Source organism: Podarcis vaucheri (assembly GCF_965113315.1).
Source record: "Podarcis vaucheri genome assembly, chromosome: 15".
NCBI classification, from domain to species: domain Eukaryota; kingdom Metazoa; phylum Chordata; class Lepidosauria; order Squamata; family Lacertidae; genus Podarcis; species Podarcis vaucheri.
Window position 1 is genome coordinate 31,894,791 of NC_138753.1, and position 26,448 is coordinate 31,921,238.

At 43.6% G+C, this 26,448-nt stretch overlaps 1 protein-coding gene across 3 annotated transcripts in view; it reads left to right on the plus strand.

The window, feature by feature from the left end:
* The window catches only part of KIRREL3 (kirre like nephrin family adhesion molecule 3), a 767,195-nt gene that overhangs the window by 608,286 nt on the left and 132,461 nt on the right, over window positions 1–26,448 (plus strand). For all 3 annotated transcript variants that reach the window (XM_082200407.1, XM_082200409.1, XM_082200408.1), the window contains one exon: window positions 14,479–14,584. In XM_082200407.1, the coding sequence (XP_082056533.1) occupies window positions 14,479–14,584 (106 nt within the window). The remainder of the gene's footprint in view (window positions 1–14,478; window positions 14,585–26,448) is intronic.

The following is a 26,448-nucleotide window of genomic DNA, read 5'->3' on the forward strand; positions in this document are numbered from 1 at the left end:
AAGCAGAAGCTAGCACAATGAGTCTTGCTTAACCCAAAGGCACTTTACTCTTCCCCCCACGTGACTCTCACCTCCTTCCCAAATCTGTTCTGGAGGGTTTTGAGAACCCACAGAACAGGGCATGGGGGAGGAGAAGGAAAGGCGTTTTGTCAGGAAAGCAGAAATACTTGCACTTAAAGATCACTTTAGTGCACAGTTGAATTCCACCAATTGTTATTTTACTCACCGTAATCTCCCCTGAGTAATGCATATGCATTAGATGGGCAGGATTTTATTTTATTTTTAAGTCTATAACATAAATACATCAAAAGAGGAGGTTGTCTACTGGATCTCTGCATGATTCATGAATGTAGCCTTGCATTCTTCCAATCAGCCCTGAAGTTGGGTGCAATTATTTTCTGCATATCTGAATCTGAAGGTGCTTAGATAATCCAATCACTCCCTGCACAAAGTCACAGGAGTCACCCATTCTTACAGAAGGCTGTCTTCTCCCAATCAAGAGACATGTTCAGAACTGTGACTCACGCAGAACCACTAAGGCTACAATCTTAGACACAGTTACCTGGGAGTAAGTCCTATTGGATACAATGGTACTTAATTCTGCGTTTACATATATGGGATTGCACTGTAAGAGTAAATAGCTTTTTCACCTTCTTAAAACGGTTGGAGGAATGAATCATAGTTCCCAAGGAAAAAATGTGTTTCTCAGTACTAGGACTTTGGAAGACAATTGTTCGTGGCTTATAACATTCGGCCATTCAGGTTGTGAATTCTTCACAAGCTAAGAAAATGAGCCAAGGAGACTTGGTAATTCAAATGAATTACAAAAAGCCAGGCATGAATTATCAGTTGCAACCGAGTGGAATTACATTATGTTGAACGATCACTTATGTAAATGTTACTTTATTTCTGGTGGGGAATCTTTGGCATGCCATTACCAGATCATTAGAAATCATGATTCCATTTGCAAAGGAAAGTTCAAAGGCTTTCATTCATTCTTATTGTTAATTTGCTTTTTTAAAAAAAATGAACAACTTTCAGAGTAAGAGGGTGCTTGCTCTCCTTCAGTATACAAAGAGGATTCTCCTGTACATCCTAACCACAGCTACTAAACTATCAAACAATGGGGAAGCTACTAAAGAGAAATGTGATTCATATTTAGCAAAGGAAGGTGATTAGCTGTTGTTGTCTAACAATGGGGAAGTGTCAGGATGCCTGCAAATGAATTAGGAGTGTGCTATATATCTCAGGGATGTTATGGGAGCACAGCTCATTTATATTCCAACCTGTGTCTGCCTTTATTGTTGTTTGGATTGCGCATTTTAAAATGAGATTAGGCTAAATTGAAAATACCTATAATTTCTCATCATAATTTCCCAGCCAAAGGCAGGTGGCTGCACTCCCAACAAAGAAGGAATCTTGGTAAAGTACCAGCAGCCTTGATGAAGTTGTAGCCAACAAAGGATGGCCTATCACAAGCCACACTGCCTACCACAGTCCAGTTATTTATTCTCTCCCTTCTATCTAGCTTCCTTTCGGAGCTTTGCTACCGCCGCCATTGCCAGCTGAAGCTTCCTTCCTCCATGTAAAAACATGGGTTTCCACACTGCGCTCTGGAGACCCTTGTGGTTCTTTAAAGAGGATATCAATCATTGTGGATGAGCTTCTATGAAAGACTGTCTGACAGGCTTCTAAGAGGTTTGCAAAGTATAACAACCAGTTACACAAACATTGAAATATAAACATCCATAATTAAAAAGCACCCATTTTAAAAAAACCATAAGCAATAAAACAAAATCATGAAAACAGCAAAGCAATTAAAACAGGACACTTGGGTTAAGAGATCAAGGGTATGTCTGTGTAAACACATGCATTTTCAAAAGCCAGCAGCATGCCAATACAGATGGGGCCTCTTGTGATTCACATGTAGGCGCAGGGAGTGTTGGACTATTTCTAGGGAATGCTCTTAGTTCACAGATGGCAACAGGGAAGCCCAGCAGGCAGTGCCTCCTGTGAGTTGAGTGTGTGCCATAGAATATTTCCTAGAATCCTTTGCAACAGACAAGAACTTGAAAGCAAACAAGCAGGAGAGCCAAAGCAGACATATCAACAGGCCAAGGGGCCCCTCAAGGAATAAACTTTGAACGTTTTTGGTGTAAAAAAGTGGATAAAGACAGAAATAGAGATTTATTTGCTGTTATCTGCTCAGAGTTTTTTTTGTTTTGTTTTGTTTATGGGTCTGACTCAGTTGAAGCAGCTTCTTATGGTAACCAGACAAAAATGAGGATGCAAAAGTCATCTTACAGAGATGTAGAGAACCTGTGGCCTTTCAACTGTTTTGGGGCCTCCAACTCCCATTATCCCTGATCATTGGCCATGCTGGCTGGGGCTGATGGGCTTGTCTCAAGAAGGAGGGGAAAGAGAGGGAGATACAAGGAGAGCTGGCATGGCAGTGATTCAAGCGCAACAGTGAGTGAGAGAGATAAAAGGGAAGTAGTGGGTGCTGGAAAGCAAGAAAGAAGAAATTAGACTTATGATCTGCCGGAACAAACATCAGAAGGAGAGAGACTGAAGGTCTTCATTATCAAGGTGAATCCAAAAGAAGGCAAGATCAACAGGCATTCCTCAAGTCCATCAAGGTACTGAAAACCTGAGCTTCAAGAATCAGTCAGACTTTATCGCCCAGTAATACAGTGGTACTTCGGGTTACATACGCTTCAGGTTACAGACGCTTCAGGTTATAGACTCCACTAACCCAGAAATAGTACCTCGGGTTAAGAACTTTGCTTCAAGATGAGAACAGAAAACGTGCTCTGGCAGCGCAGCGCAGCGGCAGCGGGAGGCCCCATTAGCTAAAGTGGTGCTTCAGGTTAAGAACAGTTTCAGGTTAAGAACGGACCTCCGGAACGAATTATGTACTTAACCCAAGGTACCACTGTATTGGTTTCAATTATCCAAGACCTTTTACGTTATTACAAAGGCAGAAGGTTGCAAAGACTAGGGTGGCAACTAAAAGGAAGATTTCCAGATGCATAAACAAAAAATCAATAAATTTGAGTGGTTCTCTGCATTATTATTATTGTTTTTTACTAGATGGTGGTTTCTGCATGTGGGTGGACTTGGAACTAATTGGTTGGCCACAATAGCTCAGTTGCTAATTGATAAGTGGTAAGTGGTACAGTGTTGTCTTGTATTAGGAAGCAGAGAAGATTCTGCTTGGCACTTCATAGAGTTCCCAAACTAGTGAACATATTGGTGGGACATTTTCTTTTTCACATCAGTAGAGGGTGTCAATGGAACCTGAAAATGTACTCTGCTCTCCTTTGTTAGCTCTTGCCAGTGAACATTTCCACACAAAATGGAGACACTGAACAGAGGTGATATTGTGGGGACAAAATGAGGCTGTGAAGCTTGACTGTCACTTCTGTTCAGCAAGGCTTTGCAAAAGTCCTTCTTGCCCTTATGGCAGCTTTGATTTCAGCAATACACAAATGATCTGGTGTGACAATAAGGCCAGTTGCTGGAGAAATGAACAGAAGTTACTGGCTCCTTCTCCCTTCTGCTCTGGTTAAGAGCTGATAATTTGTCAGCAGAAGAACAGGTGGATCATGAATAATCTGCAATCTTTTGAGTGAAGGGCTCCAAAAGTCTAAGCGGTCGGACTCCTCCCACCACCACCTCTCTCTCTCGTTCTCCCTCTTACAGCCACGTTCCAAGGAGCCACACTAACTTTAGGGACCGACTCCATTCTGCACTGATGGCTCTGCCAATCATCTGATTAATATTCATAAGAAGCAGATGGACGGGTGACCATTCAGAAAAGGTTCTTTTTCCATCTGGCCAGTAGAAGTGTTGAATTGGGTGCTTGTTCTCTGCTAAACAACCATTACAGACATTCTTGCAAACAGAAGAGCAGTCATTAGCACAGGCTAGCAAATCAATCTGCACCATAATTAGTGCAGAATTTCTAAAAAGGAGAGGTGCTGGGGCTCCAAACTGCCTGGGACTTGTACCCTCTGATACAAAACTTATATCACAGTTCTTCCCCCACCTAATGCCATGCTGGCTGGGACTGATGGGAATTGTAGTCCAAAGCAGCTGGAGAGTGACAGGTTGGAGAAGTCTAGTCTGTCTCTTTTTCACCAATGTGCAGAGGCTGATTGTGATCACTCATTGGTGAAGGAGATAACAGTGCAGGTGCTCAGTGGTGCATCCAACTTCCTTCTCACTTCACATGCACTTGGGCTGAGCCCCAGCAATAAAAACAGGTTCCCCTCAGTGAAAGTTGGTTCAGATGTGGGCAGGCCGCTTGGACGAGTGAGACCGATCACCTGTCTCCTTGATCCTTGCCCATCCTGGTTCATAAAAGGGAGCCAGGCAGGGCTAGGCTTTGTGGGGTGATGAATGCTTCCCTCTGTGAGGGAATCTCCACAGACCCACTTAAAGAAGTGGTTATTAAACCGCTTCTTTAAAAACCATCTTTGGACCCGGCCATCATAGCCAATTATCGCCCTGCCTCAAATCTTCCATTCTTGGCCAAGATAATTGAGCGGGTGGTCGCTGAACAACTCCAGGCACACATGGAGGATGCAGACCATTTGGATTTCTTCCAATCAGGGTTCAGGCCTCATCATGGGACTGAAACTGCCATGGTCATGCTTGTTGATGATCTTCGGTGGGCTAGGGACAGAGGTGAAAGCTGTTTCCTAGTTCTGTTGGATCTTTCAGTGGCTTCTGATACCATTGACCATGGTATCCTACTGGACCATCTAGGGGGGTTGGGAGCTGGGGAACTACATCTCAGCTCATAGCCTATGCCTGCCTTCCAAACCTAGGTTCCCTCAATATGTTTTGACTCCAATCTCATAACCATTGACCACTGGCCATTCTGGCTCAAGTTTATGGGAGTGATCTCATAGTGTTCTATGTTGTGCAGTGCTCCATTGTCTGAAAGCCAAACCATCCATACAGATTAGAGGGTGCGGTTTGTTTGTTTTCTTATTGCCCTTTCTTACCCTTTTAACTTTGTCTTCCCTTTCTCTGCACCCCTTGTAACTTAGATGTTTGTCATTATATTACGTTAGGGTTTGGTTTGGTTTTTAAGGAAAAAAGGCAAGCTAGAGCCTTAAAAGCTGAAAGGAATATGACACCAATAAGAGCTTGGCAGGGATTTTGAGGCTGATGAGCGAGAATAAATGCCTTTTTTTCAAATTAGCAGGTGCTCCCCCAAAACCATTGTGCACTGCAGTGTTAAGTGGGAGCAATTTGAAGCAGTGATTTTTAAATTTTATTTCCTTCATAGCCACTCTCTATTTTCATGTGCAGTGCTAAAGGTAAAGCTACCCCTGACCGTTAGGTCTAGTCGTGGATGACTCTGAGGTTGCGGTGCTCATCTCGCTTTACTGGCGGAGGGAGCTGGCGTACAGCTTCCGGGTCAATGTGGCCAGCATGACAAAGCCGCTTCTAGTGAACCAGAGCAGCGCACAGATACGCTGTTTACCTTCCTGCTGGAGCGGTACCTATTTACCTGCTTGCACTTTGATGTGCTTTTGAACTGCTAGGTGGACAAGAGCTGGGACCGAACAACAGGAGCTCACCCCATCGCAGGGATTCGAACCGTCAACCTTCTGATCGGCTAGCCCTAGGCTCTGTGGTTTAGACCACAGCGCCACCCGCATCCCTCATTGTGTAATGTTACATGCACATTAAATGCAGGGTGCTTTAGGCATTTCCCCATGCTGATGCCATTCAGATGTTGTTGGACTCTTTTTCTCCTCCCAGCAGCCCCAACCAGCATTGCCATGATGGAAGTCGTAGTCCAAAACATCTAGAGGGCATGGGTTTGATAAACCTAGAGCAGGCTTCCTCAACCTCGACCCTCCAATGCTTTTGGCCTACAACTCCCATAATCCCTAGCTAGTAGAACCAGTGGTCAGGGATGATGGGAATTGTAGTCTCGAAACATCTGGAGGGCCGTGACTGAGGAAGCCTGACCTAGAGGAATCAGAGAAGGTTAACTGGCATTCTCAGTTTGCAGAAGTTGAAGCTAGGGTAAGGCAGTCTCAGGCTACAAACCTACGCACACTTCTCTGGGAGAAAGCACCATTGAACAGAATAGGACTTCTGAGTAAGCATGCATACAATTGCACCGCACACCTGGAATTAAGGATTTCAGTAGTTAATAGGAGGGCCAATTTCTCCATCTGCATATTCATTATGCCATCAGTTTCAAGAGATTACTTGGATGTGTGAGGCAGGTATCACATATCAAATGCTAGAGGCAGAACTTTCATATGTATAATTTAGCTTGTTTTAAAATGTTTTATTGATTTGTTTGTTTGTTTGTTTAATTAAAAATAACAAAAAGAAAGAGAAGAAAAAATGTAAAGCGTAAAGCGTCACAGCTGGGAAGGACAAAAGTACAAACATACAGTGCACCTCCAAAGGGGTACTAAAGTGTTAGATTGTACAAATACTCCGTGTAGAATACACACACAAACACACACACACATACACACACACATACACATCCCACCTGTGAGTTCCATCAATATTGAGTATAAAGGTTCTATACATTCTTAGCCATATGGTGGTGGCACTGTGTCCCTCATTATTCATATAAGAAATAATATCATGCCATGTAGCAAAATATAAAGTGTATGGTACGCTATATACTTTGGTTCTTACACTTTGTAAGCCACTTAGAAATCTATTTTGGCATTAAGTGGTAAATAAATAAACATGTATGTATTTTTCCATTTTGCTCTGTTTCACACATTCACTCATTCCATTCCATTCCTGTATTGAACAGCTTTTTTTTTCCACAGCTTTTTCTTGCACTCATCCTGACTGCAGGTTTCTCATAGCTATCTAGTTGACCACTCTGAAATCACGATGCTGGACTTGATGGGCCATTGGCAATGCTCTTCTTACCTTGAGGTTATTTTCCTTGTCTTAATGCAACGGCCTCAAGTTCAAGATTATTAATAGCCCACAGATTTGACATTCTAAAAACTAATATCTGAGTCCGTACAATAAAAAGGAAAGGAACTCCAGTTATATGAGAAATATTGCCAGGGTGGCCTCCTCTGATCCCAGCTTAGTCGTGTTGGTGTTGTCATCTTCAGAGTGACACCAGTCTTCAATCCTTATACTCCTATGTTGGAATGGAAAACATGTTGGGTTTTGGGGGGAATGTGTGTGAGAGAGAGAGTGTGTGTGTGTGTGTGTGTGTGTGTGTGTGTGTGTGTGTAAGAGAGAAAGAGAGAGAGAGAGAGAGAGAGAGAGAGAGATTCTTCCTAACCTGCCCACCAGCAGGGCACATGGATTATATCTCAGTTGGTATGAGGTGCCAAGTGGAGCATAATGGATCATCCGCCTCCAGCAATTGTGTCAGCCAGAACACAATTGGGAAATTGAGCCAATCTGGCTCAGACAGCAGAGAGGGAACAGATCTGTGAGATGACAAGAGCCTCCTGTTTCAAATTTTCTGTGTGACAACTTAATTTGCCACACAGGAATTAACTCCCTTTTCACCAGCAGCCTGGTTTTTCCCCCCTGCAACAACTGGCCAGAATGGCTGAAGGGCGATACATACACTGAAACAATTGTTAACTGATTCACAAATTAAGGAAGCCCCCTTGGAAGCTGTTGAAGGCATCTTACCTTTAAACAATGCCCATCTGCTGACAATTCAGTTATTGCTTTCTGACGCAAGGAATACTCCATAGCAAATGACTAAATGTGACTGTCAGCGCATGTAATATTATCAATGGCTGCTGATTATTACGGCTGTTAATACCACCAGGATCAGAGGCAGCGTGCTCTTGAGTACCAGTTGTTTGAGATCACGAGTGGGAGAGCACTGTTGCATTCATGTCCTCCTTGTGGGCTTCCCACGTGTATCTGGGTGGCCTTAATGGAAAAGAGGGCGCTTGGCTAGTTGGGCCACTGGCCTGATCCAGCAGGGCTCTTCTTATATTCTTATGGCTATGTGTCAATTGCCAGATGCAAATCCTGGTCTCGGAGGAGGCAGATTCAGTGGCCCTGCCCCATTACTCTCAGTCTGCCCTCAGCCAGACCCCACCTGCCAGCATTATAACTTACAACCAGTCCAGGAGGTTCTTCGTCGTCCTCCTTAGTCTCCATGTTTCCTTTGTAGAACTCAACAGGCAATGAAACAAGAATCAGTTGGCTCCAGTAGTCATTTGGCTCTGGCTCCCCCTACTGTTGGGACGCGGGTGGCGCTGTGGGCTAAAGCCTCAACGCCTAGGGCATGCCGATCGAAAGGTCGGCGGTTCGAATCCCCGCGGCGGGGTGCGCTCCCGCTGTTCGGTCCCAGCGCCTGCCCACCTAGCAGTTCGAAAGCACCTCCGGGTGCAAGTAGATAAATAGGTACCGCTTACCAGCGGGAAGGTAAACGGCGTTCCGTGTGCGGCTCTGGCTCGCCAGAGCAGCGATGTCACGCTGGCCACGTGACCCGGAAGTGTCCCCGGACAGCGCTGGCCCCCGGCCAATAAATGTGAGATGGGCGCACAAACCCCACAGTCTGTCAAGACTGGCCCGTTCGGGCAGGGGTACCTTTACCTTTACCTTTTACCCCCTACTGTTGGTCTCTCTGCTTTCCACCCCACCAGTCTCAGTGGGCACCAGCCACCACTGCCTGGTGGTGCAAGAGAGGTGGTAAAACTGTACCTGGACTATACCACTATGCCACAGACTACAGCCCTCATGAAAATTCACCAACATTTTAGTGTGAATCTCTCCTAATATGCCCATTTTTGTACACAGTTCTACACCTTTGGCAAGACAATTTCCCTAACATAATGCTTTCTTGTATGTTGTTTTCACTAATATATGCATTTTTATGCACACACCCCAATCTGTTGATATTGCAGAGTCCTTTGCACAACGGAATGATGAACAGTACGTGCCACATGCTTAAAGTTGCTTTATTTTCAGTTCAAAGTGGAGAAATTACAAACATGCATCTTGCCTCTTCTGGAGCAGAGAAGCAACCGTCCTTCTCCTCGGAATAACGAACACCGAGAGAAAAAGTGAAAAACAGGAAGCCAGTGTACGTCACATCCAGCTTCCCATTCCCGTGGGAAAACCCAACAGTGCTCTGACTGTGGAATGTAAACATTGTCTTGTGACAAGCACTTTGCTGCACAGTGAAGAGAGCAGAAACCAACATCCTCCCCCTTTCTGTGAACATCACTGGGCAGCGTGTTCGTACAATATCAGTACAAACCCAACTTCTGTACATAGGTACAGTGTTGATCCCTTGACACAATCTTGGACAATACATCAGCAGGAATTTCATTACCTGGCATATAGGACACCGTTACGAGTCCCTTCTGAATATGTTCCCTAGCATGTTGCAACTTCAACTGCAAGTGCTTCGTGCTTTGCTTACAACCTTCCGAATTCAGCAAAGCCAAACATGCTTTGTTGTCCTGGTAAACCTGGATTGGACATTTGACAGGAATTTTCATGTCTTTGCACAATTGTAACAACCATTCACAATCCTTAAGTGAATAAGACAGTGCATTCAGTTCAGCTTCACAAGTACTTAAGCTAATTGTTGTTTGCTTCTTGCATGACCAATCAAATAGACCCTGATTGTACATGTAGCAAACTCCAGACGTACTTTTCCTGTCTATAGTGTCACTTCCAAAACTTGCATCTGCAAAAATCTCAAGACCACCAGACTTCTGATTGTTAAATCTCAGTCTGTAATGCATAGTGCCTTTCAAATAGCGTGCTATGCGTTTCAGAGCTTTCCAATCCTTAACAGTAGGATTGTTGACTTGTCTGCTTAGCAAATTACAGCTAACAGCAATGTCAGGTCTTGAACATCTGGCAATGAAGTTTAGCTTGCCTAGCACACTTCTGTACAGTGTAGTGTCAGAAAATGCTTCTTCAGTGTCCTCTACCTGATAACCTGTTGTCATCGGTGTGTCTACAGGGTTAGCATCCATCAGGTTTAGTTTGCTTAACACATCAGCAATTTTCCGTGACTGGTGTACTAGAATGTTACCATCTTGATCTCTCTCTATTTCCAGAGATAGGTAGTTGTTTACCTCACCAAGATCTTTCATGTCAAAGTGCTCTTTCAGTTGAGCTAGGGCGTTATTGTACATTGAGACATCTTTCCAAAAGAATAAAATATCATCAACATAAAACAAACAATACAGCTTCTTTTGCCCCTCCTCTTTGACAAATACACATGGATCAGCTTTCCCTTGTTGAAAACCTAGAGAAAACAATGCTTCAGTGAGTTTTGTGTGCCAACACCGTGCACTTTGTTTGAGACCATAAAGGGACTTTTTCAGAGCACAAACAAATCCCTGTTTTACCTGTACTCCATCAGGTGGAAGCATATAAAGTGATTCACCTAGAGATCCGTACAAAAATGCTGTATTCACATCGTGGTGACTAATGTGTAGACTCTCCTCTGCAGCTAGCTTGAGCATAAGCCTTATGCTCTCATATCTCACCGTGGGTGAGTAGGTCTCGTGATAGTCTTCACCTGGTACCTGTGCAAAACCTCTGGCTACCAATCTGGCTTTGTGTCTGACTATCTTGCCATTTTGATCAGTCTTTGCTTTGAAGACCCATTTGCTTCCAAGCAGTTTCATTCCTGGAACTACTGGAACTAGCTCCCAAGTTTTGTTCCTTTCTAAGGAATCAAGCTCAGCCTTCATGGCATTTAACCATGGCTCAGCTTCCTTAGAATCCAAATCCTGGATTTCTTGGAAACTTGAAGGTTCAAATACCTTCTTGGAGCTTTTAACAGCTGCTACTGCTGTCTTAGCAAATTCATCAGCAAATCTCTTTGGAGGTCTGCCTTTTGTGGCTCTTTGTGACCTGCGAATCAGCCTTTGGTCTTCAACACTCTCCTCTTCCTTCTTAGGAGAAAAGTGACCTATTGTGAACAATGGTTCTTCCAATTCCTGATCAGAGCTTTCAGAGGGTCGCATAGAGGCTTTCGCACTCTTGAAATCCTCTGAATTATCCGATTCAGTTTCAGACTCAGAATCAGAACCTTCATCAGTGGGTGTGGGTTGTTGTTGCTTATCCTCAGTTTCATCACTGTCATCAGGATAACATTGAAAAATTCCCACATTCTCCCCCCACTTGGCATTGTACTCAACACTTCTTGTGAGCTTAATTGTCTTAGAGTCAGTCATCATTATTCTGTAAGAACCTTTCTGATAACCTAGAAAGATACCATGCAATCCACGTTTGCCTAACTTGGAGCTTTGTGGTGAGTGAATCCACATGTCAGATCCAAAAATTTTCATGTGTTTGATGTATGGTTTCCTGCCAAACATCTTCTCATACGGGGTACAACCAATCGCTGAAGATAACCTGCGATTGTAACTGTAAATAAAACACGAGAGAGCTTCGGCCCAATAACTCTCTGGAAGATTTGCATCATGCAGCAAGGTTTTTAACCCTTGAAGCAATGTTTGATTTGCCCTTTCGCAAAGCCCATTCTGCCATGGCGAGCGAGGACTGGACAAATCGTGTTGAATTCCTTTCTCAGTCAGAAAAGCTTCAAACTGCTGAGAAGTGAATTCTCCCCCGCGATCTGTGAAAAGAATTTTTATCTTCTTACTATGCACATTTTCCAACCAAGCACAGAATTCCTTAAACCTTGGAAAAGCCTCTGATTTCTGCTTGAGATTGTACACGTAAATATACCTGGAAAATGCATCAATGAGAACCATGAAGAACCTATTGTCACCCAAAGAGGGCGATAGTGGACCAACTAAATCAGCATGAACAATCTGGTATGGTTCTGTAGCTTGCCTACTAGACACCTTACCTTTTGCAGCCATTTTCACCTTGTTTGCTGCGCATGCCTTGCACTTCATGTGGTACCTGCAGGGTTTAATAGTCATACCTTCAACCAAGGTAGGCATTTTAGATACTGCCTCAAAATGCAAATGACCAAATTTCCTGTGAAAATCATGAATGCATCCTGCATGCAAACTTTTGTTAGAACCTGCAATGCAACAAGTATCATTCTGCACAACATCATCATAATACAAAACAAACAAACGATCAACACATTCAGCATGCAATACATAATCGTCTTTCTTTGTGATGGTGCATTTCTTGTTCTTGAAGGAAACGTCAATGTTCCGTTCATTCAGCTGCATCACACTTAGAAGATTGTGTGTGGCATCTGGAACGTAAAGTACATCCTGTATCTCTAAGTCCAAACTGTGAAGAACAACAGTTCCGTAGCCTTGACTGGGGATCGTGTGGTCATCCGCCTGGTGAATCGCACCTTCCTGCGGTGTAAATGACACGAACAGTCTCTTGTCGTTGCACATGTGGTGGGTAGCTGCTGAATCAACAACGAAGAAAGATCTAGACGTCTTCTGGACCTTTGCGACGTTTGGAGTGAAGCGTGAGACCATTGCCTTGTGCTGCGTTGTCCTGGACACTGGACCTTTGCCTTTGCTTTGGCCTTTTCCACGCGATGAACTTCCGCTGCGCTGCTCTGTCTTGGCCCTGGGATATTTGCATTCCCTCTTCATATGGCCTAGACGTCCACACGAGTAGCATTTCACTGCCTTCAAAGCTTTGGCGCCCTCTGGTGGTTCCACTGCACTCTGGGATGACGTCTGTGAAGACTCCCCCTTATCCATGCAGCTAGCACCCCGGCGATCTGCTTCATTCTGGATCACGGCAGTAACATAGGCTACTGTGAGCTGAGCAGTTGGTTGAACAGCAATCTGAGTGGCAACGGACTCCCAACTTGGACCCAAAGAATGTAGTATCATGAAGGAATACACAGCCTCTGGAAAGTTGAGTCCTCTCTGTTGCAGCTCATGTCTCAGATTCTGCATCTCCATCAGATGTGTACGCACATCTCCACCTTCAGCAAGAGCCATACCATGCAGCTTGGCATAGTAGTACATTGAGGAACCAGCTTCTGTCCTCAAGTGAGCCTCTCTTAAAGTGTTCCAAATTTCTCTGGCTGTGGTCTTTCCACGCAACAGACAGAGCTCTTCTGGGGATACTATCAACGTAAGCGTTCCCCTTGCTTTGGAATCCTTAGCAGCCCATTCAGCTGTAATTGGAGCTGGGGGGTTGTCTGTAATAACATTGAACAGACCTTCTTTCCGCAGAATTGCCTCTGCATACTGCACCCACTCCGTGTAATTTTTCTTATTGAGCTTAGGAATCCCAAAAGCATCAGCCAGCTTTGCATTATCCATCATTGCTGCTTTAATCAAGCTGTGTCACAGTACTGCTTCCAAAAGCACTTGTAAAAAGTACTTTCGCTTTCTCAGCCATCAAGCATGTGAGCTTGTGTCTCATAGCCTTTATCGCGGCAAAACGGCTTTAAAAGTACAAAGTCCAGTCACAAAGCCATAAACTAGAAACTGGCAGGCTGCCAGGCTGCTCCGGGCAGCATGAGCACATACCTTCATCAATCAAACTTGACGCGCAGAGCAGATAACGCGATCCGTTCCTCTGTACCTCTGCCGGCATTCTTCAGTTTGATTTACGCCTTTCTGGGCCCGATAACCAAAATGTTGATATTGCAGAGTCCTTTGCACAACGGAATGATGAACAGTACGTGCCACATGCTTAAAGTTGCTTTATTTTCAGTTCAAAGTGGAGAAATTACAAACATGCATCTTGCCTCTTCTGGAGCAGAGAAGCAACCGTCCTTCTCCTCGGAATAACGAACACCGAGAGAAAAAGTGAAAAACAGGAAGCCAGTGTACGTCACATCCAGCTTCCCATTCCCGTGGGAAAACCCAACAGTGCTCTGACTGTGGAATGTAAACATTGTCTTGTGACAAGCACTTTGCTGCACAGTGAAGAGAGCAGAAACCAACACAATCTACCGTGCATTTGTGCACCCATTACTTGACTAGAGAACTGCATTGCAAAATTTGGAAGACTGCAAATTTCAAATCACAGGCTCAAAGTATAACTGGCTTTTGGTATGTGTATGGTTTCAGAAAATGCAAAATCAGTAGGTTCACCTTTAAATGTGAACTGACTCCAATTTCTCCCCCAATCCTAGATACAGTATGTGAAAGATTAGCTCTTACACAGTATCAAGAATGTGTTACAATCTTTGGTCCACTGCGTTAACTGTTTGGATCAACAGATCTTTTGTGTTCGCAGGCCTATAAAGAGGCAGGCACACATAGCAGCAAAGTGACCTTCACAAAGTCACTCAGAAAAGAAATTGCAGAACAAGAAATAATTGCTCCCAGACTTGCTCTGCTCTTAAAGCCATCATTCGCTCACAAAAAGGGATTTCACTTTGGGGACACAAGACTTCTGGCACTCTAAGGTCAAACAGGTATGCTGGTTAGTTATTACACAATCATCCATCACAGCAGCCGGACAAAATGGGGAAGCAATACTGCAGAAAGATACAGTTCCTCACACAAAGGTGTGATAGCTAATAGATTGGCTGTTGTCTCTTTACAGATCCACCTCTCGTCAATCTGTCAGTTGAACCTCAGCCTGTCCTTGAAGACAACACCGTAAAGTTTCACTGCTCTGCTAAGGCCAACCCTGCTGTTATCCAGTACAGGTAAGATAATCTGGAATGTGTCACAGAACTGCTTGGGAGCCAGGGTTATTGTTTTGCTTTGTTTTTCTTTTAACCATTTATCTTGTGCTCTTATCCTGTATTTTTAATCTTGTGAACGACCCTGAGATCTTCGGGTCAACAGTGGTATCTAAATTTAATATATAAATAATAATAATAAATAAATAGTCACTGCTTTTGCTCACAGCCGAAATGATTAGTAATCAGAGCCAGCTCAGTCATTGCATACTTGGAACATCTGTCCTAAATTGCAGATTTGACATGCAAGTGCTGCAGTTCTTACGTTACAAATGTAAGGCATGGAGGGTGATGAGTTGGTGGGGAAACAGGAGGCCATGGCTGGTTCCAAAAATTAATTTGGGTGCATGTGTCAGGGAGTAACCTGTCTTAGAGCTGCTTCAAATGTTCCAGAAGAGCAGTAAGAATATTGTACCAGTCGCTCCCTGAGATCAGAAGTTTGGGCTCTTGACTGTGTCTCACCAAAGGTAGAGGCACCACGGATGATAAGAGGCATGGCCTTTCAGTAGCTACACTGATATTGTGGAAGACTTTACTCCTTGAAGCATGGATGGCGTATTCTCTGGTTGTCTTTTTGCCAGCTGGCAAAAAACATTTTTATTCCAGCAAGTTTTTGCCTGCTGATGTTATTTTTACCTGTTGCTTTTAAATAGATTTTAATGTTGTGTATTTTATCTGCTGTGCTCTTTATGTACTTTTCTTGTTTTATTCTTTGCAGAGAGAGAGAGAGAGATTTGCATTGCAAATCAGCCTGAACAGGAAGCCTATGAGAGTTTGCCAACACCCAGAATGGATAGGGAGAGCCATGCCAAAGCCCAGGAACCCTTTATAACATAGAGCAGTATTTCTCAATTATGGGTCTCCCAGATGATATTGGACTACAGCTCCCATCATCCCTGGCCACTGGTGCTGCCAACTAAGGATGATGGGAGTTGTAGTCCAACAACATCTGGGGACCCATGGTTGAGAAAGGCTGGCCTAGAGAATGCTGCAGCCTGTAGTGCAGAGTTAAGGAACTAGATCTAGCCAGTGGGCCAGAGCTTTATTTCCCACACCCCTCTATAGGTCATGTTTGACAGTAAGCTGATAATTAGGGCATGGGGCCTTTGTACATGGAGCTATGCAAGCCTCTGCAATGGGCTAATCATGGGGGCTGTTGAGGACTTTACAAGCCCAAAAATCAGTTGATTGCTGATGCCCACAAAGAGCTGTGCACAGAGCATTGCAGGCACCACCCACCAGCTGATTGGTGATGTCTGCAAACCTACTTTGACCCAGCTACTTCTTTACCTGCTCCACACTTGTTGTCATATATGACACCAGGTGCAGGGAACTTGGGTGTGGCTTGGCCCAAATGGCCCAACCCTTCTATAGATCTTAGTAGTGGTTCCAGCAGCCACATGAGGCAGCGGTGCAGGAAGTGTGGTTGGATTCCTGGTTCTAGTCCTTGCAGTTCCTTTCATTGTTTCTATGGAACATCTGAGAAGCAACATGGAGATGCTCTGTTGGCTTGCACTGCCATTGTTAGTATTCATTGGCTTCGTTACTGTTTTTACCAAGGCAGTGCTGAGGGCTTTTGAACCAAATTACAGCCCTTTCATTCTTCTTCACTGCAGTGCAGATTCAGGGGTGTGGAAGCACTGCTGCCCTCTACCCAGAATGCAGCAGGCCTCCACAAACTTCTCAGTTTTATCCTCAGGCTGAGCTGATGAAGCCAGCGATAGGCCCACCAAACGCTGTAGTGAAACCCCTTTGTGCTGATAATGTTGTTATATGGTAATGGGCTCCAATTGTCTCAGCATTGCAGCCGTCTGTGCATTTTGTTGAAGCTGCCACTGTTACATGCGCGGGAGCTCCTTCCCAATCCAGCATGTGGCGGCTGTTTAGAGAGCGCTGGCAGTGAGCTAGCGGAACCATCTGCTCGGGGACGCCACTAGCAGAACACACGCGCCGAATGAGCATTCTGTTATGGAGAGGTTTGCTTTATTACATGTTTCCTGCATAATCTTTTACATTCCGAAATAGACAACTTCATTAGCTTCATTTGATTACAACTTTCAGCCTTGCTTCTAACAATTGCATGGCGGCTGGCACTCTTTCTCAGAGGCTGTTAGGTGCTATCGTCAGCCTGGGAGTCCCACGTTTACAGGTTTGCAAGAGCTTAGTATAAAGAATTGGTTTGTGTGCTACAAGGAGCATGTGCTATCTGTGCCACCCTCTGCCCGGGCCACCCCACCTCCCCTGATCCAGCCTCAATGCGAACAGAGCAGCAAGTATACACAGCTTTCCCCTGGTGCTCACCTGCTACTCTGGCTCTACCCATACCTGTAAGGGCAGCCTTTGGCAAAAAAATCACATGGTTGACTTTCTAATTCAATCAGGGGACCAACCATGTGATTTTGACCTATGCTTATTGAACTGTATCTGTGTAGATATCATTTGGACCATCCATCTTCATGTGTACAGGTGGGGGCCAGTGGAGGTGGCCTTCTATGTAGCCAGGGATGTGCTTGTTCCTCTCTGAACATTGGGCCAAATCTGCAAAGAAATATCCAGTTTGTCTGCCTGCTTTGCAGTCTTGTGGAAAGGAGAATATTTCCCTCCACCACACTCCAGCAGAAGTGTAGAGAGGAGACTGCCTTACTGTTTGCCAGGCCCTGTGCTGCTAAGGTGAGGAGGAACTGCTGTGGTTTTCACACATTTCTCCATCCTAACTGGCAGCAGCCATAGCATCATGGGCTTTAGAAAGCAGACAAGCTGTCTCTAGCAGACAGCAGTTGCTATTCCTAGCCGCCAAACACTGTTGCTCCAACATTTGCCACCCGATCGCCCAGATCTATGATTCATAGTCTGTATACACGCTAACCCATTTGTAGCACAAAAACGTAGTTTTTCTCAATCCAGAATTGTTCATGCCCATCCTCAACATGCTGCTTTCAATCTAGATTGATTCTAGAATTTGCTGTCCGCAAGGGTGGGCATGGTTATTCAACACATGTCTGAAAACCTTCCCCTTGATTAGGTCCTCCATGCCTTTTCCTCCTTCCCAGGCGAATGAAGAAGGAAGTGGTGATTGTGTTTTGGTTTGCACCCACCCATAATGTAATAGGGTAAGTGTGGATGCAAACATACCTTATTACTGGGACCGCCTATATCTGTTTTCATATGGACACACTGTGGGGGTCATGAAGAATTAATCTGCAATGAGCTTTTATTTTTGGAATGAAAGTAGTTTCTCAAGAAGCAATAAAATATGCAATACATCTACAGTAGATTGTGTTTGGACTATGTAGGAAAGACAAGTACTCTGTCTCCATTGATTCTGGAATAAAATGTTGCATGCATGCAGCCAGAGAATCTACATTTATAAAGTAAGAAGTCAGAGGGGTGATCAAAAAGAGTGTCTTGTTTCCCTGAAAAACATTTGCAGATCTTTCTTTAGAAGCAGTCTTAGTGGCTCTGTTTTTTGGATAATGTACCTTTTCTTGGAAAGAGCCATCCTGGGCAGCAGTTGCCTAGCCTTCTCTTGGGTTTTCAGTTTTGGAGTTCCTCCGAATACAGAGCATATGCTTTGACTTCTGGTACTCATTACCAGCCACAGTATTAAAAATAAATGGAAGAACAATTCAGAAGAACTTCCAGTGACAGATGAAATGGAGAGAATGGGCTATAGTGTTGGTAGAGAGATGGCAGAAAAGGCAGAGGGTTCAGATTGCTGTGGTATAGCTGCAGCATAAGGGTGGCCTCAGAGTTTTTTAGCTGCCACAAAAGAATTGCAAAGCTACATGCGTTTTATTTATTTGTTTGTAAATTCTGCATCCCATCCTTTCTCCCAAAGGAGTACAGGACATTAAACATCAAAATGTTAAAACAATACAATTTAATATAAAATAAAGTATATTTAAGGCATCTGAAGTCAAAGCAGGAGGTCAGCTAAGGAGGAAGACAGCTAAGGCCAGGCTATTCCTGTCCAGAAATAGCAGTAGCAAAGATGGGCATAAGCACAGCTGGCTACAGAAGCCACCTGAGACTCCATTGACAAGATGGAATCTAGGAATACTCCCAAACTACAAACCTTTTACTTCAGAGGTAGTGCAACCTCTTCTCAAACAGGTCCAGCACCTTAATCACAAAGTAAGGCAACTACCTACCTAAAGCACCTCCATCTAATCAGGATTCGGCCTCATTTTATTAGCCCACACCCAGCCCTTCACTGCTTCCAGACACTGATCTGACATCTTCACAGCCTTTCTTGATGCTGGTGGCATGGAGTGATAGAGCTGTGTGTCGTCAGCATACTGATGGCACCATGCCCCAAATCCCCAGTTGACAGCTCCTAACAGTTTCATATGGATGTTGAATATCATAGGAGACAGAATGGACCTTCTGGGACCCCACAACTCAAAACCCACTGGGCTCAGCAACAGTCTTCTAATTCCACTTGCTGGTGATGAGCCTGCAGATGTTCTACTCACAACTGTAATACAGTGCCTTCAACTGCCATCCCACTGAGTTTTTGCAGAAGGATGCCATAGTCTATGATATATCATAGCCACTGAGATATCAAGGAAAACCAACAAGGTTGCAGTCTCTTTGACAAAGGTCATCAGTCATGGCAAGCAAGGCTATTTCTGTGCCAAAACCAGACCTGAAGTCTGTTTTGCTGAAGCCAAAAGGGTCTAGATAATCTATGTTATTGGTGAGGGTAGAAATAATATTTCCTCCAGGTTCTTAAATGGGATTTTTGAAATACCAGAAGGCTGCATTGACCACATGTCTTCATATGAGCTAAGAGAAAGCAGGGAAAGATATTCAAGAGTTCTGCATACTGTTGTAGCATAACAAGATCATTAAATCTTATCGGTATATGGATATAAAAGATAGACTGAGCCTATCTGGTGAATCTGCCAGCTGCCTCAACTAAGCTGAACCAACTAATTTGCACAGTTCAGTGTTTAGATGCATTAAGGCTACAATGTATTTAATATACCATGCAACTTTTATTCAAAATATTTTTAGCTGCCCTTCATTAAAAGACTCTAGGGCGGTGTACAATAGTGTGAATAAAAACTATTTCAACTGCCATACAGATATCACATAAAACTAACAAATAAATATAAAAGAAATAAGAAAATGAGAGGCAAATTAAACCCATAATAACTGGAGAGCAGAGTACGGCAACTCCACTAAATATATCATCAACTTCCAGAGGTGTCTGTTTGGCCCCTGCTGAAAACAGAATGTCAGGCTAGATGGCTCCTAGTCTGACCCAGCAAGGCGGTTATTTGTATTTCTGTTCATTCCTAATAAATGAACATCTGATTTTTTTTGAGCAGTCAAAAATGAGGTTCTGTAGTTTCCCTTTGGTTTTGTATTCCAAGTTGGAGGAGTTATGCGAAATCAGGCAGTGCATTTGCACTAGTGGCAGAATCCAAGATGGCAGGAACTTGGGTTGACGCCATGCTCTGTGCACAAGGCGTTCTGAAGAAGCAGAAGTAAATGAAATCAGGCAACATCAACCAAGAAATAAGGCAGGGAGACAAAGCATGTGGCCCTCCAAATGCTGTTGGATTACAACTCCTATCATCCCTGACCATTAGCTATGCTGACTGGAGTTGCAGTCCAACAACAACAGGTGGTTCACAGGCTCCTCATCCCAGGACTATGGATCTGCTCTTCCAATGGCAAGGATGCTGCTTGGCCAAGACAGCCCCATCCCAGTTGAGAAACCCCAACATTTAGCAAATTTGAGTTAGCGAAGCAGCAAGGCCTGCCCATGTCCTTGTTGCATCAGTTGACGACTTAGTTCCTCGCAAGGCCTTTCCCTCTTGACAGCACAGTAGTCATGCATTCCCCTCAGTGTCCTTCTGTTTGCCATGCAGCGGCATCCCAGAGAGAGTTTGTGCTTCTGTTTGTATCAGGGTTGAGGTTCTTAATTTGAGTTTATTCAAGTGTATCGGAGCATTAACTCCAAAGGTCGGGGCTTGTTAAAGAGCTGAATCTATGAGCTGCACAATTTAAATCTTGTTGGCACAGACAAAAATAAAATAGGAAAAAAAGCATGTTATAAAAAGTCATTCGACTGCTGAAGTTCTGCCAAAGGGGCTAACTTTCCCACAAACTTTTGCTAAGTGCTGCATAGATAATGCTGCTGATATTTAATACAGCCGCTCAGGCCCAAACACAAGACCGATCAACAGGCGAGCAGCAACATGGAAGGTAGATGACAGAAAGTGCAAAGCAGGTTTGCAGAAAATGTCCCAGATTGATTAACCACTTGCATGCCAAAATGACTTCTAAGCGGTTTACAACTATAAAATGAATCCATGCTTAAAATATACAATGGCATTAAACCATCTTACATTAAAATATACAATTAGACAAAACAATTAAACAGCATAACAGTTCAAAACGTTTTTAAAAAAAACAGTTAATAAGATCACAAGGGGAGCACATCTGGGAGCTTTGATCAGGAGCCGCTGTCAAACAATTGTATTTGGTAGTTCTGTACCAATCTTTACAGTACACAAGGGAGGAGTTACCATGCTTCTTGGCCTGGGGACCATGCATTGTGGAACAGAGGACTCTGATGAAGTTCAGACTGCTGCCATAGGTGGAGAATTGTCAGTTTCTTATTCAGGAGCCTCCTGGATAGAAGAGGGAGACCCACTGCCGTATTCAGACTCAAGAGGGTGGGTCCCTTGGTTCTTCAGCCTTGTGGAAGTCAAGCACTGAAAAATAAAGTGAGGGTCCTGCAACTAGCCAGCAAGCTCTTCCAAGGAATCTAGGTTTGAGATCATATTCACATTGTACATTTAAAGCACTGTGATACCACTTTGAACAGTCATGGCTTCTTCCAAATAATTGTGGGAGCTGTAGTTTGTTAAGGGTGCTAATTGTTGTCAGGAAACCTCTATATCCCTCCTAGAGCTACAGTTGCCAAAGTGGATTAACAATCAGCCCCTCTTCACAGGGAACATCCATATGGGTGTTTAAAAAATAATAATAATTCAAAAACCAAATTATTGTGCCTAGTAACATGCATTAAAAATAATGTACAATTTTTTAAAAGTAAAAATCCCTAGGTTACCATTTGAAAACAATGGTGCTGAATCACATGGGCAAGTAAAATAAAGCCAAGGGAGGCAAATTCACACACCTCTGTTTCCTCATAGGCCCTCTGTGTTCTTTGCATTCAGCATCTTCTGCATCAGCTCTTAACCAAATTCTCAGCACAGAATTTGCAGAGACATTATGGTAAAGTATTATTATGCTCTCTGTTCCATCTCCTGCTGGGGCTGAATTGTACCCCAGCATGTTCTTCCCTGCACATTCTTTTGCCTACATTTCAAGTAGGTCAAGCGGTGGAAATCCAACAGCTTCACAATGTGGTAGGATATAGTTCTGTTGACAGAGCCTTTAAATCTGCTGCCATCTAAGTGACATGAATAGGCAGCATTCGTAGCAACAGCCCACCCTGCATTCGAGTCAAGACCCTTCCACAAATTCTGCAAATGTCATTGCTGACGCAGTGGAATATCCAGCTGAGTCTGGACCTCTGTTGTACAAAGCCTCATTCAACCTCAGTGAAAAGTCAACTTTGCTAAGCATGGATCACCACCAGTCAAATGCTTCCCGCTAAGATTATGTCCCCTGCTCCCTGTCCCAGTCCCACAATTTTCCATGATAGTTTGCCTTTTGGAGTTCTGTAGGCAGGTCCAATATAAATCCTGTGACATTTCTCCCTGCATTCATCTCCCATGCTTTTACATAAAAAGAATCTGCAATAAAACTTGCAGTAAACGCATATTTAAATAATCATTTCTAACAACATTTTATCTCAAAATAGGCATTTCAAAGCACCTTAATCAACCCAGTCAGATGGGCAGGGTAATAATAATAAGTTGTTGTTGTTGTTATCTTGGGTTGTGGCCAATGCTATCCCTACTCCGAGCAGACCTTTATCATTAATAGGCATGACTTCCTTAGGTAGGTCCAGTCATTTCAATGGGTATACACTGAGTAAAATGTACTTAGATACAACCCATTCTCTCTCTGCACATTATTCCAAATGGCATGGATTCCTATACTTCGATGCATAGGATTGCTCTGTTAGTTGATTAGCTGTGACTTTCTGACTTTCCTTGTTTAATGCACTAGCATCTTCCATAGCTGGCATACCAAATAGTGCAGATATTATTGTGATCTTCTAAATGACACAAGACAAACCACATCACAGAAGAGGATCAGAGTGGCATGCTTTTTGCATCAACAGCTTTCCAATCTCAAAGCAGAAGGCAAGGTGGGGGAAACTACCAGTTCCTTTAAGTCACTTACCCCATGTACTTAAGACCCTTCCTCTCCACCATATCCTGGTACTGTGGCCAGTAATACTTGGTATTAAGTTTATATCTGTAAACTGCACTTCATCATCACCAACTGAATGTTACATTCACTTTTTATTTATTTTTTACATTGTAGGGAATCTACAACACTCTGTACCTTTTGGGGACAGGTTATCATGACCTACCTCCTGTTAGAATTTTACAGCTTAATTAGGATGCTGGTACTACTGCTGGTAGCAGCAATTCCTGCCGGCTGCAAATCTAGCCCTCCATGCAATAAAGTCATAATTGCATTTCGAGTTACAAAGAAGTGTTGTTAATTTGAAGAGTCAATTACTGTCAAAGATACAAATAGCTCTGTTTTCATATTTATCACAAAAGAAGGAGGGGGGAAGGAGGAAAAGTCCAAAGCGTGTCACAAGCATGGCGAGAGTAGCCAAGTGAACACGCACAGTAAACATGACCAATCAGTGGAAGATCAGGTCCTGCATTCAAAAAGGATGGCAAATTCTTACGCAGTTTCTGAACAGGTTGGCTTTATATAACATTCATATATTGCAGTGGTTTAGAGTGTGTTAGCTCAGCAATTGTTACGACAGCTAAGGGGTGTTGTTATGGGGGCTGATTAAAGAAATGCCAGTCAATTATGTTTATGAATGTTAGTTGATTGACTAATGACATCTGCATAAATTTGCTGCTGAGGAGAATTTTTTATTTTTTAGCAAGGATGGGGTACTTTAGGCTCTGGAACCAAATGTAACCTTCCAGACTTCTCCCTAGTCTACATACCTTCCTGAGCCTTTCACCCTCCTTGAGCGTTCTTGCCTGGCTGGAATGTGTCCTTGAACTCTTCTAATGCCTCTGGGGAAGGGGTGTAGCTCAGTGATAGAGCCTTACAAAAGATCCCATGCTTTATCTCCAGCATCTCCAGCTAAGGCTGAAAATCCAGTGTCTGAAACCTTGGAGAGCTCCTTGCACTCAGTGTAGACCGGTAGGGCAATGTTTTGATGCAGTTTAAGGCAGCTTCCTATGATCCTATGGTTGCCTGGGAGGAAAATAGAGAGGGATGTGTGAGTGCAAAGAATCTAGCCTACTGTACAAGGGTAAAATTCACATTTATTGCTCTGCCCACCTTTGCTACTGTACTGGCCAGTAGTCCCCAGAAGGTTGTCTAGAAATGAATGTGGAATTCAGGATGAGAATGTTCCCACTCTGCAAAGTTTGCACCCATAAGTCCATTCCACTCTTTTTGACCACACACACACACACACACATTCAGAAGGTTCAAGAGCAGGTGGTTAACAACGTTCCAATCACATTAGGTTGGGAGATGCCAGTCAGATCAGGGCAATTCATATCAGAACATAAAAAGATTGAAATCTTCAAGTATCCCCTAGGAGGGAATCCCTGTTCAATTGTGGTACTGAATTCTTGCTTACGTGAATTCATACCAAAAAAAATGAGATTTGAGCAATCAGCTTCCTGTTTATTCTGTCAGTCTGTGCTAGTTTTGCCCTAAACTTGTGGTGTGGCCCTCACTTCCTCGCACAGTTGAGACGTACATTTTCCCTTGGCTCATTGGGGCTCCCTCTTATTCAAAAAAACAGTTACCTCTTCCCATCCAAGCTAGCTTTGCAACTTTCAAAAACAAAGGCAGACAGGAATGTGGGGGGAAGCCCAGATACTGAACTGATGACTTTAGGGCTTAATTTATTTTTAAGGTATTAAATTCCTCTCAAAAGAGCTGGTGTGTGAGGAACAAGTAGGGGGAAAAGTTACCCAATTGAAGATAAGGAGATTGTACGAAAGCAGGAAGGAACCACTCAGCAAATGAAAATGCATCTAGAGAGGTTCTCCAACATAATCCAGCTAATCCATGCGTGGTCAGTGACGAGAGAAACAGGAGCTTAGTTTACTAGCTAGCCGGGAAGTGCAGTAGCCTGTGGAGCCTCCCGGCTATCGGTGGCTAGCTAATCTCCATGGTTTTTCATCTGAATGGAGCTGGAATCTGCGTGCTGTTGATTCACATCAGCCAGGGACAAATTCATTTTCTGCTCCTAGCTTTGCACTCTCTTCCACTCCTTGGATTACAAACTGCTTATTGCAGAAGGCAGGCCCAAGGAACTGAAGACAGCTGCTGCTGCTAGATAAGGAGGTAGTTTGGGCTTTCTGTAGCATCCCCTCCTGCTTATACTGTTAAGTTGAGGAGGGAGGAGTTTGTTTGGAGTGGTGCAGTTGGGGGATGCTAGCCGTGAATGGTGGAAGGCAGGAATGCACAGTTCATGGCTTATGCCTATACAGGAATTGCAGAGACTTGTGCAGGACATCAGCTGTATCTTTCAACATTTTTCTGATGAAAATCCATACCCTTGCTATGCTTCCTGTGAGATAGCAGCAAACAAACAGTGTGTGCCGTTTTATTTCCATGAGATTGACATGCTCTTCAAAGGGTTTGGGGAATTTAAACCTAAATTCAAATACCGTTCTGTGCTGTCTTAAAAAGCAAACAAGCAGTATGTGATTCAGACACCAGGAATAGCTGCATAAAGGTTCATCACACCAACAGGATTTCCACATACTAGAATTTCCCAAATGCTAGAATTTTCAGATTTTCCACACCCAGTTTCCCAGTGGTCCATGGGCTGAATCCATCCTCAAAAGATGCTACTCAGCCAAATAATTGCTAGGCCAAAGGCACGTGGAAGAGACAGGATTTTTTTAACTTGAAATTTTCTTTCAACCTTGACATCTCTAGTTAGAAATTATTAGGCAGGTGAGCAGATAAATACATTTTTAAAGCATTTAAATCCCACAGTTACTCCAAAGCAGTGTGCATAATTCTTCTTCCCCCTGTATAACCTCACAAAATCCCTGTGCAAAGGATGGAGAATGACCCAAAGTCATGTAATGAGCTTTATAGCTGAGTGGGAAGTTGACTCTAGATCTCTGCGGTTCTAGGACACATTCATGCCTTACATTTAAAGCACTGTGATTCCACTTTGAGCAGATATATAATTCTGGGAATTGCAGCTTGTTCAGGGTGCTAACAGTTGTTATGAGACCCCCTACTCCCCTCACTGAGCTACTATTTCCAGAGTTTCCTGGGAAGAGGGATTGGTTCTTAAGCCACTCTGGGAATGGTAGCTCTGGGAGAGGAAAAGGGATCTTATAACAACTCTTAGTACCCTGAGCAAGCTACAGTTCCCAGAATTCTTTGGGGGGAAGCCATGATTGTTTAAAGTGGTATCATAGTGCTTTAAATGTAGGGTGTGAATGTACCCCTTGTCTGACATTTTAACCCAGCCTCCTCCAAAATGGTGTCCTCCAAATGTTGTTGGCCTACAACTCCCATCATTCCGGTGGGAGTTGTAGTTGGAAACACATGGAGGACAGCAGGTTGGGTAAAGATGGCATCTCAAGGTCTCCTCCATTCTATAATAATAATAATAATAATAATAATAATAATAATAATAATAATAATAA